Genomic DNA, 13,536 nt, shown 5'->3' with positions numbered 1-13,536 from the left:
ATGTACTATTTTTAAAGTCGTGGGGTTTTGACCTGACTCACAGGATCTGAATGCCCAGGGTAGCAATACTGACAACAGCAGTTGACTCAGCCCCTACAGCCCAGGCTGGCTGCCAGCCCCAGGAATGCTGCAGCTGCACACCAGAAATGAGGCACAAGCTGGGCATGGAGTTAAAAATCAATCACAATTTATCCTGGAGCACTTCCTCAGTGCCACCATCAGAGGTGAGGTTCCAAAGGAAAGTCACAAAGCCTGTGTGGCTTTACATGGGCCACACCAGACAGGCTGTGTGGGGCCACAACCAACCACTCATTCCTTTGGGAATGTCTCAGCAGCACCCAGGCAGCTGCTCCAGGAGGTTCAAAGGGTGCAGACCAAGGCAGCACCAGAAAACCTCTCAGACACCATTCAGATAATGTGTTCCAGAGCTGCCCACTGAGTCATATCCATGTTAGATTATTACAACTGAGAAGACTGAGATAAAAACTTTGCCAAGTAGCAATGGACAGCACTAGGACTCAAGGTCACATCCAGGTCAGATCCTCCAGCCACCGGTGCTCAAATACACATTTCCAGGGGCTGGTTTTCCTGCAACTTCTCTTCTACTTTTCTTCCATCACTCCCAGCTCCGAGGAGGAATTTCTCCAGCAGAGCCTGGGCTCTGTCACAGCCAGGTACCCTCCCAGCCAGGCCATATCACTAGAACAGAGGGCTGTGTGCATGCAGCAAGCCGGGGAAGGCAAGGGGAGACTGGCCCAGCGTGCCCAGGGAGCTCTGTACCCATCCAGCCCCACGCACCTCAGTGCAAGAAAGCACAAACACCCAGTGAGCCCTAACCCAGCACAGCCCAGCAGCGCGTACAGCTCCGCACAGAGCCACAGAACGGGGCGGTGGGAGAGACCCTCTGCAGGTGTGACCTGCTCTGCTCACACAGGGGCACCGACAGCACGATGGCTTCTGGCCATCCCTGCGGGCAGACACCCGCAGCAGCAGCCCCGGGCAGCCCGCGCTCCATCGCCCTCACGGGAGAAGCGTTCCCCGATGGCCAGCGGGGCCCTCCCGCCTGTGCCCAGCACCGGACACCCCCGGCTGGGTTCCTCCGGCACCCTCCCCGCAGGCATCTGCACGAGTGGGGGAGACGAACCCACCCCAACCCCGGCTCCCCTGGCGAGCTGCGTCTCCTCCGGGCAGCGGGAGCAGCACCTGCTTCCTCCGGCCCGTCAGACACGGGCAAGATGCTGCACCGGCCGCTGCCCGCCTGTCCGCAGCCGGGACACGGGGACTCCTCGGAGCCTGCAGCGCCGAGTCCGGCCGCGACTGCGGGGAGTCCCAAACCCCCGGGCCACCCGCTCGCCCTCCCGGCGTAGCCCCCAACCGGTCCCGCAGCCCCCGGCCCCATCTCACCGCGGCCGCGGCCCGCTCCCGGCCCCGCTCCCGCAGGACGCTCCGGGCGCGCACGGAACCACCCCCCATTGGCTGCTGTAGCCATCATTCAAGCTGTGATCCCGCCTTCTCCCCGCCCCCACCGCGCCCCGTCCCGTCTCTCCGCAGCCCCGGTCCGCTCCCGCAGGACGCTCCCGCAGGACACTCCCGGCGCTCACGGAGCCTCAGCCCATTGGCTGCTGTGGCTGTCACTCAGACCGAGATCCCACCCTCACCCTGCCCCAAGGCACACAGAGCCATCGCCCATTGGCTGGCGTGGCTGTCACTCAGGCCACAGTCCCGTCCCCTTTCACTCTGTCGCTCGGAGCCGCTTCACAGACGGGGTTTTACTGCGCTGCCCCGGCCTCCCTCACAGTCCGGCACGGCCCCGGCCCCGCGGTCCGGCCCCCGCCTATTCGTTCTTCAGCCCCTCGGCGATGAGGTTGAGCTCGTAGCACCAGGTCTCGTAGCGATAGGCCACGCGGATCTGGGCCACGTTCGTCTTCCGAATGTCATTGCCATCGGGCCCGTCTTCCTCGTATTTTTCACCCAGGAACTTCACTTTCTCCTGCCAGAGGGAAAGACAGCGGTACCGACCTCAGAAGCCCCGCTGGCAGCGCCCGAGGGAAGCCCTGAGCCCACGAGCGGAGCTGGTGCCGTTCTCAGGCCGTGGGCAGGACCACCCCAGAAGGACACACACCTCGTGGGACAGGAGACACTGCAGGACCCCCCTGCGTGGGACAGGACATCCACGATGTGGCAGAGGACACCCCTCATGGGACAGGACACACTGCAGGACACCCCCCTCATGGGACAGGACACGCTGCAGGACACACCCCTCATGGGACAGGACACCCCTCATGGGACAGGACACGCTGCAGGACACACCCCTCATGGGACAGGACACCCCTCATGGGACAGGACACGCTGCAGGACACACCCCTCATGGGACAGGACACCCCTCATGGGACAGGACACACTGCAGGACACCCGCCTCATGGGACAGGACACACTGCAGGACACCCCCCTCAGGGGACAGGACACCCCTCATGGGACAGGACACTCTGCAGGACACCCCCCTCATGGGACAGGACACCCCTCATGGGACAGGACACCCCTCATGGGACAGGACACCCCTCATGGGACAGGATGCCCCTCAGGGGACAGGATGCCCCTCAGGGGACAGGACACCCACCTCGTGGGACAGGCCGCACTGCAGGACGCTGTTCCTTGCGATCTCACACATGTCACAGGTGCTGAGCTTGAACACCTGGGCAGCGATGGCGTACTCCTCCATGAGAGGCTCCTGCAGTGCAGGGTTAGGGGTCAGCAGCCTCTGCCAGCACAGCCTGAGCCCTGCAGGGGCTGTCCCACAGCTCACTGAATCTTTAGGGCTGGAAAAGTTCTCCAGGATCAAGTCCAGCCTTCAACCAACACCCCCATGCCCACTAAACCATATCACAAAGAGCCACATGTTCTCATTTTTTGAAAACTTCCAGGCACCACTGCCCTGGGCAGCCTGTTCAGATGCTTGACCCCTGTTTCAGTGAAGAAATTTTTCCTACTATCCTACCTGGACATCTGCTGGTGGAGGGGGAGATGGCCCAGCATGTGCTGGACCTCCTGCAAGTGCCATTGGCTTCCAAAAAAACTGAGGCCCACACAGTGCCAGCCCCACAGTCCCAGCCCCAGTGCTCAGCTCACTCTGTACCTTGGTGTAGTGAAACTGCATGGGGTCGTCTGTAGAAAGGGACACCATGAGCCCTTTCTGGTGGAAGTCAAGCAAGGGGTTCTTGGCGTACTCCAGGAAGAGGCTGTTGTTGCTCAGCGGGGACATGGCAATGGGAATTCTGGCAAGGAAGTACAGGTACTGCAGCACTGGGCTCTGCAGAGAGGAGCAGAGGTACCACTTTAGGAATAAAGTTCTGCACCTTCCACCTCTCCAGGGTCATTCCTCAGATCAGGCTGGTCCCAGCCAGGGAGTTGTGTGCAAGGAGAGAGGTGGGCCAGCCAGCAATCAGTGCTTCAGGCTAAGGAGCACAAGAGGCCAAGGAGCTCTCTGATATCAAACTCAGCTGGATGCAGTGATGGCAAACATATTCTGTGATGGGTCTGTGAGGCCAAACCCCCAAAATCTAATACACTGCTCAGCCACATCCCCAAACATGCCTGGAGAAGCCCAGAGAACCATTTAACATCTGCCTGAAGCCAGGCTGTGTCAGTGCAAAGCAGAGGCACAGGTCACTGCCAGCTACCTGAGGCAGCTGTGAGCACTTCTCCCGCTCTGCCGTTCCTGGGCTGCTCCTGGCAGCCTGCTCCACGTACCTTCTTGAGGTTGAGCCCATGGGAGATGTTATCAGCTGTCATGAAGGCTGCCAGCAGGTGTGTGATGGCCCCGGCCTCGCCGCAGTGCGGGCGGAACAGGAATGTGTTCATGCCACGCTGCCTGGGCACAGGGAAGGAGCACTCAGAGCAGGCAAAGAGCAGGGTTGGGTGGCTGAACCCAACTTCAGGCCCAGCTCTGCCCCTACCATGAGTCCCCAGGAATGCAGCTTGACCTAGGAGCACATTACTCCTATTTTCTCCTCTGTGTGTGCAATAGATGCATCTCTGCAATCCCTGAGCTTTCTCCCCAGTCCATCACCCCTCCTATCCAGGGGGGTCTGGATTGCCCTGGGATGTGATGCTCCAAATACAGAGCGAGGAGAGCCCCACTTCTTCCACACCAACAATCAAAGAACTGAGGCAAGGCACGAGGCAGCCCTTGGCAGGGCCCAGGCCTCACCTGCGCAGGTTGTTCAGCACCAGGATGTTGGCATACATGTAGTAGATGTAGTAGGTGTAGGATGGGTTCTTCTGGGAAGTCCACTCCTCTGGTTTTGGGCTTTTAGTGCTGAACATGTGTCCACTGTGCTTGGATTCATCATCCACACTGTCAAAGCCCGTGATCTGCTTGGCAAGGGAGCAAAAAGGTGCATCTCACACTCCCCACATCATCACTCCCCCAGGTGGGCTCACTCTGCCTCACCACAGCTCACCAGAGCCTGGCTCTGCCCCTGTGCCCCCCAAGGGCAGGCTTGGGCAAGGCTGCAGACCTCGCTCCTCACACCCCCCCAAGCACTGTCCACGACCAGGAGTAAAGATCACACGTCCCCAGGAGGTGGGTGCACAGCTCACAGGTCCCCAGGAGGTGGGTGCACAGCTCACACGTCCCCAGGAGGTGGGTGCACAGCTCACACGTCCCCAGGAGGTGGGTGCACAGCTCACACGTCCCCAGGAGATGGGTGCACAGCTCATACATCCCCAGGAGGTGGGTGCACAGCTCATACATCCCCAGGAGGTGGGTGCACAGCTCATACATCCCCAGGAGATGGGTGCACAGCTCACACGTCCCCAGGAGATGGGTGCACAGCTCACAGGTCCCCAGGAGGTGGATGCACAGCGATTCCCAGCCCCACAGCCGCCAGCCCAAGCAGTCTGACCCCTCCTGCCCTTGTGGCCACACCCCCTTCCCCGGAATGAGGCAGAGCCCCCTGGCCCACGGATGCCATTTCCCATATCAGAGCCAGCACCTATTTCTTGTGCACAAACAGGAATGTGACTTCTCCCCACACCTGACAACATCACCAGGTGACACTCACGTGGCGTAGAAAGACACTCAGCTCCTTGTGGGCTTGGGGATTGACTGTTGCCTCAAACACAGGAACAAAGATGTATTCCAGCATTTTCCCAAAGTGGGGGAGGAAATTCTTAGACCTGAACACATCACTGTGGACAGAGACAGGGATTAGTTGCTACCAGAGGGACAACACAGCCCACTGTCCCCACAACCCTTTCAGGGATGAGGGATCTATAAGGCACAGTGCCCCCTCAGCCCCAAGCACATACTAAATCCTGGGCACTTGGATCATCCACTTCATGTTGGGGGAATAGACCCGGTGGGTGTTGAACCACCTGGCCAGCTTGGGCCACTCCTCAGGCGACCGCCCGTAGATCGAGAGCCGGGGCTCTGTGTGCTGGTACTTGGCATCCTCCAGGTCAGAGCCAACCTCCTGCAAACCAGAGCACACCATGGCAAGGGAAGCCAGAGCAGCAGCACAGCTTCACTCTGTTCTCCTGCCCTCTCTCCATACCTTGATGATGGTAGCAAAGTACTCGCCGTTGATGGCGTTCTCTGTCTTCAGGTAGAGGTCCCTCAGCTCGCTGGCCCCCACGGGGTTGTACTTGTCATTGAACTTGTCAAAGCGCTGGAACGTCTGCCGGCCCTGCAGCAGGGAGCTCAGGCTCAAACACTGCCCTCACAGCTTGGCAGGGAGCAGGGACTGAGCCAAACCACCCAAAATGGCATCACCAGGAGCTGCTGCACCCTGACACAAATATTAATGCACGCAACAAGTGTGGGTGCACAGGGAAGGCAAAAGCCATGGGGGGAAGGGTGGCCCATGAGTGATCTTGTATTAAATGTCCTACCACTTACAGCATGGACATCCAGGGAATCCACTGTCAGGTCGTAGGGGTGCAGTTTGAGCTGCTGGAAAAGCTGTTTCAGGGTGAGCTGTTTGCCCTGGGCGTTGTAGACCACGCGGTTGGCATCCACACAGTAAGATTTCTTGATGAAACGCAGAAGGTGCTTCTGGTTCATGCAGGCTGCAGCATGGATGTGTGTGTCCACCTGGGAAAACAGAGGGACAGCTTCAGGCTGGGCTGCTCAGGTACCATCCCAGGGGTGTGAACAAACCCCTCAGGTTGTGTGTGAGCAGGGCTCAGCCCAGCAGGTGAACACAGCCAGAGGGCACAGCTTTGCCAAGAGATCAAAGGCAGCACATCCCCTTCACAGGAGCAATGCTGCTGCTACACACGTGGACTCTAACATCCAGCTCCCAGGGAGGGGCAGGCGCCATGACTGCTCCTCTCCAGGGTCCTCTAAGCCTTGCCTTTTACCTTCCTGCAGTTGTAGAAGTCACGGTGGGGGTTGTTCTTCAGCTCCTTCATCTCCTCCATCTCATTGAGCATTTCATGCACTTGGAACTTGGACGAGAGGAACTTGAGGCGCCGGTGAGCGTAGGTCTTCCTGGTGAGAGCAAAGGGGAGAACAATCACTGGGCTCCTCACCCCTCAGCACGGGGACACAGATTCCACCTGGGCTGGAGGAGCTCATGCTGGCCAGCCCTGCTCTGCTGAGATGCCTCCCCTGGCTCTATCACAGAGCTCTGAAGGAAGGCTGGCCAGCTGGGAGACAACCTGCAGGTCCTGCCTCCAGCCCCTGAGTGCTGCTTTGCTTAAGACCCAAGCCAAGAGGGCTGACAAGCACAGAGGACACTTGTGCAGCCAAGTGTGTCACCAGCAGGTTCCTCCCTCTTCCCTGGAAGGGGAGGGGGCTGCCCTCACCTCCCTCTGCCCACCAAGGCAGGACCTGGTGGGTTGTGCACTTACACAGGCCCCTGTGCAATCAGGACCAAGAGGAAGTTCATGTCATCAACGAAGTTCTCGAGGATGGGGTAGGGCAGGTCCTTTGGCTCGTTTCTGTCAGCTGCTGCCTTGTCTGCATAGACATAAACTATCCCATCCTTCATCTGCACGTGGTATCCCAGGTCCTCAGGGAGGTTCCCGCTGTCGAGGGGGTCCTGTCCTTCCTTCACTGGTGGAGTGAACACTGCAGCAAAAGGAGAATTCCATCAGGCTGCCAGCCCAAACCTCCCAGGTCTACCTTGCTTCCCCACCCCACACAGCAGGCCAGGACACCCCACCACTGTGACACCAAGGAGAGGGCCTGGGCAAGTGTCTGAGCCCTGCCCTGTGCTGAAGGCACCCCCTGGAGTGCCTGGATGTACCTGGGCCAAGGTCACTGGGTTTCCAGGGCTCGCCCTCGATGGAGCGCAGGTACTGCGAGGGCGTCTTGGGGAACCTCTGCAGCGACTGCTGCATGTTCTTCTCCCGGATGCACAGCGCCCGGTACAGGCCCCTGCACACCACCTCAAAGTCTTCCACTGTCACCTGCAGGAGAGGTGATGCTGAAGGCAGTCACACAGCTGGAACACAGGTGTGTCCAAGAAACACACCCTGGTGCACCCAGGTGGAGGGAGATTTTGGTCACGGCAAGATAAATGTCCAGAAATGGTTTGGGCTGGAAGGGATCCTAAATCTCATCTTGCTCTAGCCCCTTCTGTGGGCAGGGACACATTCCACTGTGCCAGGGTGCTCCCAGCCCCATCCAACATGGCCTTGGACACTTCCAGGAATGGAGCAGCCGCAGCTGCTCTTGGCAGGCTGTGCCAGGACCTCCCCAACCTCACAGGGAGCAATTCCTTCCCAATATCCCATCTATCCCTGCCCTCAGGCAGTGGGAAGCCATTCCCCCTTGTCCTGTCACTACATGGTATTGTAAAAAGTCCCTCTCCAACTTTCTTGTATCATATAATCATATCATGATCATATCATATAATCATCTATCTCATCATATCATGTATCAAATCATATCATATCAATGTCCCACTGCTCTGCCTGAGCAGGGCAAGGAAGGGATGATAGGCAGAGACCCAGGCATGGCAAAGGGAAGCTCCTGGCTGCAGAAACAGGGAATTCTGATGTCACCCCCTCTTACATTCCTCACTGCAATCAGTAATGGACCCTGAAATGGAAGCCAGACCTGGGCAAAACATTAAAGCTATTTTTGGAGGCCAGGCTGAAACTGAAGCAGGAATAACAAGATGCACTAACCCTGTGTGTCAATGATTTTTGATTTACTGCACAAACAAGTGGTTTGGGCAGTCAGAAGAGACTGGAGTGGAATAGGTCAGGAAAACAGCACTCCCAGCTAGGACAGTCATGGCAGGGGGAATGTGCTCAGTACAGGGAGGGATTTCCAGATCCCCTCTGCTGGGCAGCTCCAGGCTGAGCAACCTTCCAGCAGGTTCTTAGAAGCAGCACAAATGTAATAGGAGGATGAGGAGGAGAGGGAGGCAGGATTAGCACGGGATGTGATAACAGTCCTGGTCAAATGGCTCTAGGTGACCCTGCCTGTACCAGGGGCTTGGTGACTTCCCTCAGCTGTTCTGGGATCCCTGGAAGTGCACAGACCTCAGACAGAGCTGTGTGCAAGCAGAGAGGATGTGACAGTGAGCACAGCCTGTTCTGCCAGGCCCTTTCTGGAGGATCCCACGGGAATATGCAGCACCCCACAGCTCCTGCTAAGGAATTCAGCTCTGGATCCCCAGGGATGCAGCAGGGCACCCCCAGATGCTTGTGAGGCACAGTGGGAGACACCCTCCCCACTGCAGCAGGTACAGACTCCTGTAATTGACCCTGAAAGGGGGCACTGGGCACAGCTGAGGGACAGGCAGGGAGCAGAGGGGTGGCCAGTGTGCAAAGGGAGCAGCCATGGCAGTACCTACCCCAGAGGCATAATCCCCAGTGATCTGCACCCGCTGGAAGTCGGGCACAGCCTGGTACTGGGGGCAGATGGAGGTGGCCTCCTCGGTGGCAGCAGGCAGGCTGGGGACAGCCCCCGGGGCCACGGGCGGTGCCAGCGCTGTCGTCTTCATGGTCTTCATGCGGATCAGCTTCTTCCTGCTGCAAGGAAAGGCTCAGGCAAACAGCCCCGTTCTGTGGTCACACACAGCTGCAAGGCCAGGATCAGGGTCACACACAGGTCCCCCAGCTGTGTTCCAGCTGTGCACACCATGATGCAGCTCACTGGTGATTTCTGGGCACCTCAAACAGGCACTGCCTGAAGGCCACAGCACACAAAGTAGCCACAGGCTTTGGAAGTTGCAGCTTTCCAGAGTCCCCAAGTCTCCCTCCCCAACAGCTCTGTGGCCTGGGCTGTGCTGGCACCCAGGGAATGGGCCAAGGGTGTCTTTCTGTCCAACACTGGAAGCAGTTGGAGAGGAAATCCTGGAGTACCTGACAGATGCCCTGGGATTATCAGGGATTTATTCCGCAGGTGTGGTGAGCTGTGCCCAAGGGCCTGATTTACATCCCCCTGTTTGCTGTGGCCAGGAGGTGCAGGCTGTGCTCCTCTCCTTGCTCTCTCCTGGGAACTCACCGCATTTCCACGGCGGAGCTGGCCTCCTGGAGCATCATGTGCACTGTCATTTCCGTCCGGGAGATGGGGCAGACATCTTCCACATCAAAGTGAGAGATTTCCCCCCTGACCTCCTCATCCTTCACCTCGGAGGCAAAGACCTTCTCGGCGAAGGAGCGCAGGGACTCGTCCAGCTCTGCAAAGAGGAGTTCAGAGTCCCACAGGGAGGGGATTCCCAGCCACTGGGACAGGCAGGTGCCCCTTGCAGGCAGCTCCGTGCTCAGCTGCCATTTCCTCGTGGCCCCTACACTCTAGAGAAGACTCTGAGCCACCTCCCAAATTTGCAGCGAGGCTGGGCCACACCTGGTGGGCTGGAGGCATCCTTGATACCCCCAGCACAGCAGGAAAAGTAAACACAGTCCAAGAATGCTGCCAAAAGGCCCAGAGAGAAGCAGGTCCTTGGGAAGGGCAGTTTTGGGAGCATGCACTGGCAGGAAGAGGGGAAAGTTGGCAGAGCCCTTAGAGCTCCAGGGAGCCCAAAATCCACTTGGTAAAGCAGTCAGGGGGAGACAGAGGCATGGATGGGGGCAGAGCTGGCAGCCCAAGCACTCAGCTCCACCATCCCAGGGCATTCCCAGCTGGGCACTCCCAGCCCACCATGTGCATTGTGCTGCAAAGGTGCCAGGGCCAGCATTGCCACAGGGCTGGCTGGAGCTTTATGGAGGAGGAGAAGGAAGGTTAAAAGGCCTTCCTCTGCCAACAGAACACCATAAAACAAGAACCCCAGGGTTCTGCTGGCAGCAGCTCCCAGAAGCAGATGTTTGCATGGCAGCACAGGGGCTCTGACAGCGGGTTTTGGCAGCTGGACATGAAGCAAGGTAAAGATCAGTGCCCAAGGCTGGACCTCACCATCGAGTGTCACACAGGACATGGTCACAGGTGAGGACCAAAGCAGAACAGACAGAGCGTTCTCAACAGCACTCAGGGTGCCAGAATGATATTTAACAAATTGCATCTTTTGGTGCTGTATCAAAGGATCAAGAGTGGGACCATTCTGTGTAACACCGATGGGCAGAGCTGGCACTGCCAGGAAATTGCATTTCCCAGCTGCTGAAGGATCACCATGATCATGATCTACACAATCATGATCTTCATGATCTGCTGCATGGTTCCAGTGATCACGTCTAGGCAGTAACACAGCAGAGCATAGAGAAACCCAGCAATACTCACGTTTTTGTTCTGCTGTTTGAGATAAAACAGAGACAAAATAAAAGCTGTTGTGATCAACCCCTCAAAATCTGAGCCTTTTTAGCCTCGTCACCTCATCAGTCTTTAAAAAAGGGATTAGCAAAGTACAAGTTTAGCCAAATCCTTCCACTTAGAAAAGAATCATAGAATCCTAGAATGGTTTGGGTTGGAAGAGACCTCAAAGCTCACCTGATGTGCAGGGACATCTTCACTATCCCAGGTTGCTCCAAGCCCTGTCCAACCTGGCCTTGGGCACCTCCAGGGATCCAGGGGCAGCCCCAGCTGCTCTGGGCACCCTGTGCCAGGGCCTGCCCACCCTCACAGGGAGGAATTCCTTCCCAATATCCCACCTAAACCCACCCTTCTTTAGCTTAAAACCATTCTCCTCATCCTGTCATTCCCTGCCCTTGTGAGAAGTCCCTCCAGCCTTCTTGTAGCCTCTTCAGGCACTGGAAGGAAAAGGCAGAGCAGAAGTTGTCCCTTTGAGGAGCACAGAGGGACGTTGTGCACTGCCTGTCCCACGGCAGAGCCTCGGTGGTGCCTCAGCCTGGAACCAAACCCCCCTGCAGGTCCCTCCCTCCCATCCAGCCCAGTGTGGCTCTGGCACAGCTTCTGCCTGGCACAGTCCCTGCTTTCCCTGCAGTGCCCAAGGTGGAGCATCCTTTGGAACCCAGATCCTCTCTCTCCACTCCTGGCAGGCAGCAGCCCTGTGCTGAGGCCCAGCTGGCCTGGAAGGGCTCTCCCTGCACCTGCAGGGCTGCAGAGGGACACAGGGAGGGCAGCACAGCCTTCTGCTGACCAGACAAGCAGATATTCCAGGGACTCAGAGCACCAGGCTTTGCTAATTTTTGCCCTTGAGTGCCCTCCTCTGTGTCCCTCAGCATGGGTGGTCATTTCAGAGATGCTGAGTTCCATCCCCCTGTGCTCACAGCTCCCCTTGTTCCCCAGCAGGGTCAGACAGCTGGGACACTGCAGTCCCACAGAGCCTCTCTGCAGCATTCTGAGGCCCAGCCCCTGCCCTTCCCTCTGACCCAGCAGTTCAGGCTGCAGCTCTGGCATCACAGCTGCTGACTGCCCAAAGCCCAGCCTGTGGAACTGCACGCATTCATCTGCCTACAAAGCATCCCAGAAATGTTTAGTTTGACCTTTCATCTCTTGAGTGGATGGAAATTACACTCAGGAAGGTTCACAACCTCCCCCTGATTGTGCAGGGCCAGGTTTTAGCACCAGCTTCATGCGCTGGGACAGCGTCTCTGACACCACAGCCCTGCAATTCCAAACATGCTCCTATCAGGGCTCTTTGGGGCTGTTATCACCCAGGGCTCTGCAGTCACCTGCCACATGTCCCTCTGCACACCCTGCAGAGCCTGGCTGGCCCTGCTCCTGCTGCCATCCCCTTGGGGCTGCAGCTCCCCACAGCTGAGCTTCACCAGGGTGCCCAGAGATTCCTGAAATCCCTCTGAGCCCTTCCCAGGGATTCAGTGATGTCACACCAGGACACATCACACCCAGGAGAGACAATATTTTCCTTCAGTACAAGCAGAGGAAGGTTTTAACAATAACACAGCTTCTTTACTGCACTATCCAGAACCATCTCCAAGCGGGAAGAAAAATGCCCAAAGGCCCCAGGGAGGTTCCCTGGACACCACACATCCAAATCTCTGAGGCTGTGGGCCTGGAACCTGCCCTGTGGCCCCTTGGCTCACACTTGGATTTCAGACCTACCTGGAATTCTCACCCGAGACATCTCAGCAGCGTTTGCAGAGCCTCAATAACACCCCAGAGTCCCCGAGCACAAGGGGCCAAGTGACTGCCTGGCAGCTCAACACTAATTTTACTGCTTTCCCTTCCCTGTAATCAGACTCTCCCACTCTAAAAGGAGAGTGGAGATCAACTGTGGGACTATTTAAAGTGCAGCCACAAGCACTTGCACTGAAACAGGTGAAAGCAGGGCTCAAATTTAATTAAATTTTATTTCATTTAATTAATCAAATTTAATTAATCATTTTCTTTAAGTCAGGTTTGCATTTTTCATTTTGTGAAGTGTCACCTGGTGTCTGGCCAGATTTCTGATTTCCAGGGCAGCTGCTCCTTTCTAATGTGATCTGTGGAATTCAGTCTTTTAAGAGAGACTAAAAGAGAGACTTAAGAGAGAGACTAAAGAGAGAGACTAAAAGCTGATTCCTTCCATGCTGAACCAAAGGTTTAAAGGAAATTCCCAATCAGAACAGGAGCTGTGCATAGGTACAAACCATGTGCTCTCACCTGAGCTGTTCAGAGGTTTTTCCTGAGGGAGGGATGTGTTTGAAAGCCTGGATTTTACCCCCAGGGCTGCCCAGATGTCCTCACTTCTTCACAGGTGCAAGGAGGCACAGTTTGCTCCTGAGCTTGTCAGGAACTGTCTTTTCCAAGCTTTGTGCCATAATGTAGATCTGCTAATCAGTTCTGGATGTGGTGAGCCACAGCTGAGGTGGAGCTGACAGAGAGCAGCTCTCAGTCAAGGCCAGGGTGGGTCAGGGAGCTCCTGCCTCAGCCTGGGTCTGGCACAGCAGCTCTGGCCTTGGGAGGCACCTCCTGCCTCCATCTGAAGCAGGTTGTTTCCAGCAGATTGGCTTTGGGGGCTGCACCTCCTTCAGGGTGTCCTCAGACCTGCTCCAGATCTCACCTGCAGCTGGAAATCACCTCCTGTGTGAAGAGAGAGGGCAGAATTTGTTGTGTCCTGCCTGCTGCCAGGACAACTCTGAGCTCCTGATTCAGATTCCTGGTGGGAAGTGGTGAAACTGAACAGGTCAGGAGGATAAAAGAGTTTTGAGGTGAAGAAGAATTTTTCCCTGTTTGTGCTT

The 13,536-nt window shown here is 56.9% G+C and overlaps 2 protein-coding genes across 2 annotated transcripts in view; both read right to left on the bottom strand.

Annotated features, from left to right (window-relative positions):
• DENND2C (DENN domain containing 2C) overlaps positions 1–1,517 on the bottom strand; it is a 28,809-nt gene extending 27,292 nt beyond the window's left edge. The window contains exon 1 of the mRNA XM_050985259.1: positions 1,405–1,517. The gene's annotated coding sequence lies outside the window, so the exon portion shown is untranslated. The remainder of the gene's footprint in view (positions 1–1,404) is intronic.
• A 232-nt stretch (positions 1,518–1,749) lies between these two features.
• Positions 1,750–12,440, bottom strand: AMPD1 (adenosine monophosphate deaminase 1). Its single transcript, XM_030232271.2, has 16 exons — positions 12,419–12,440; positions 10,676–10,687; positions 9,467–9,641; positions 8,814–8,991; positions 7,254–7,416; positions 6,856–7,075; positions 6,364–6,493; positions 5,900–6,094; positions 5,556–5,687; positions 5,311–5,474; positions 5,064–5,190; positions 4,208–4,371; positions 3,748–3,868; positions 3,134–3,307; positions 2,618–2,728; positions 1,750–1,990 (listed from the first exon to the last, which is right to left on the bottom strand). Exons 1-16 carry the CDS (start codon positions 12,438–12,440, stop codon positions 1,835–1,837), a joined length of 2,244 nt encoding a protein of 747 aa, XP_030088131.2. The 3' UTR covers positions 1,750–1,834.
• Positions 12,441–13,536: the final 1,096 nt, after the last annotated feature.

This window comes from Serinus canaria, chromosome 26 (assembly GCF_022539315.1).
Source record: "Serinus canaria isolate serCan28SL12 chromosome 26, serCan2020, whole genome shotgun sequence".
In the NCBI taxonomy this organism is placed as follows: Eukaryota; Metazoa; Chordata; class Aves; order Passeriformes; family Fringillidae; genus Serinus; species Serinus canaria.
This window is presented reverse-complemented; position numbering and strand designations above follow the sequence as displayed.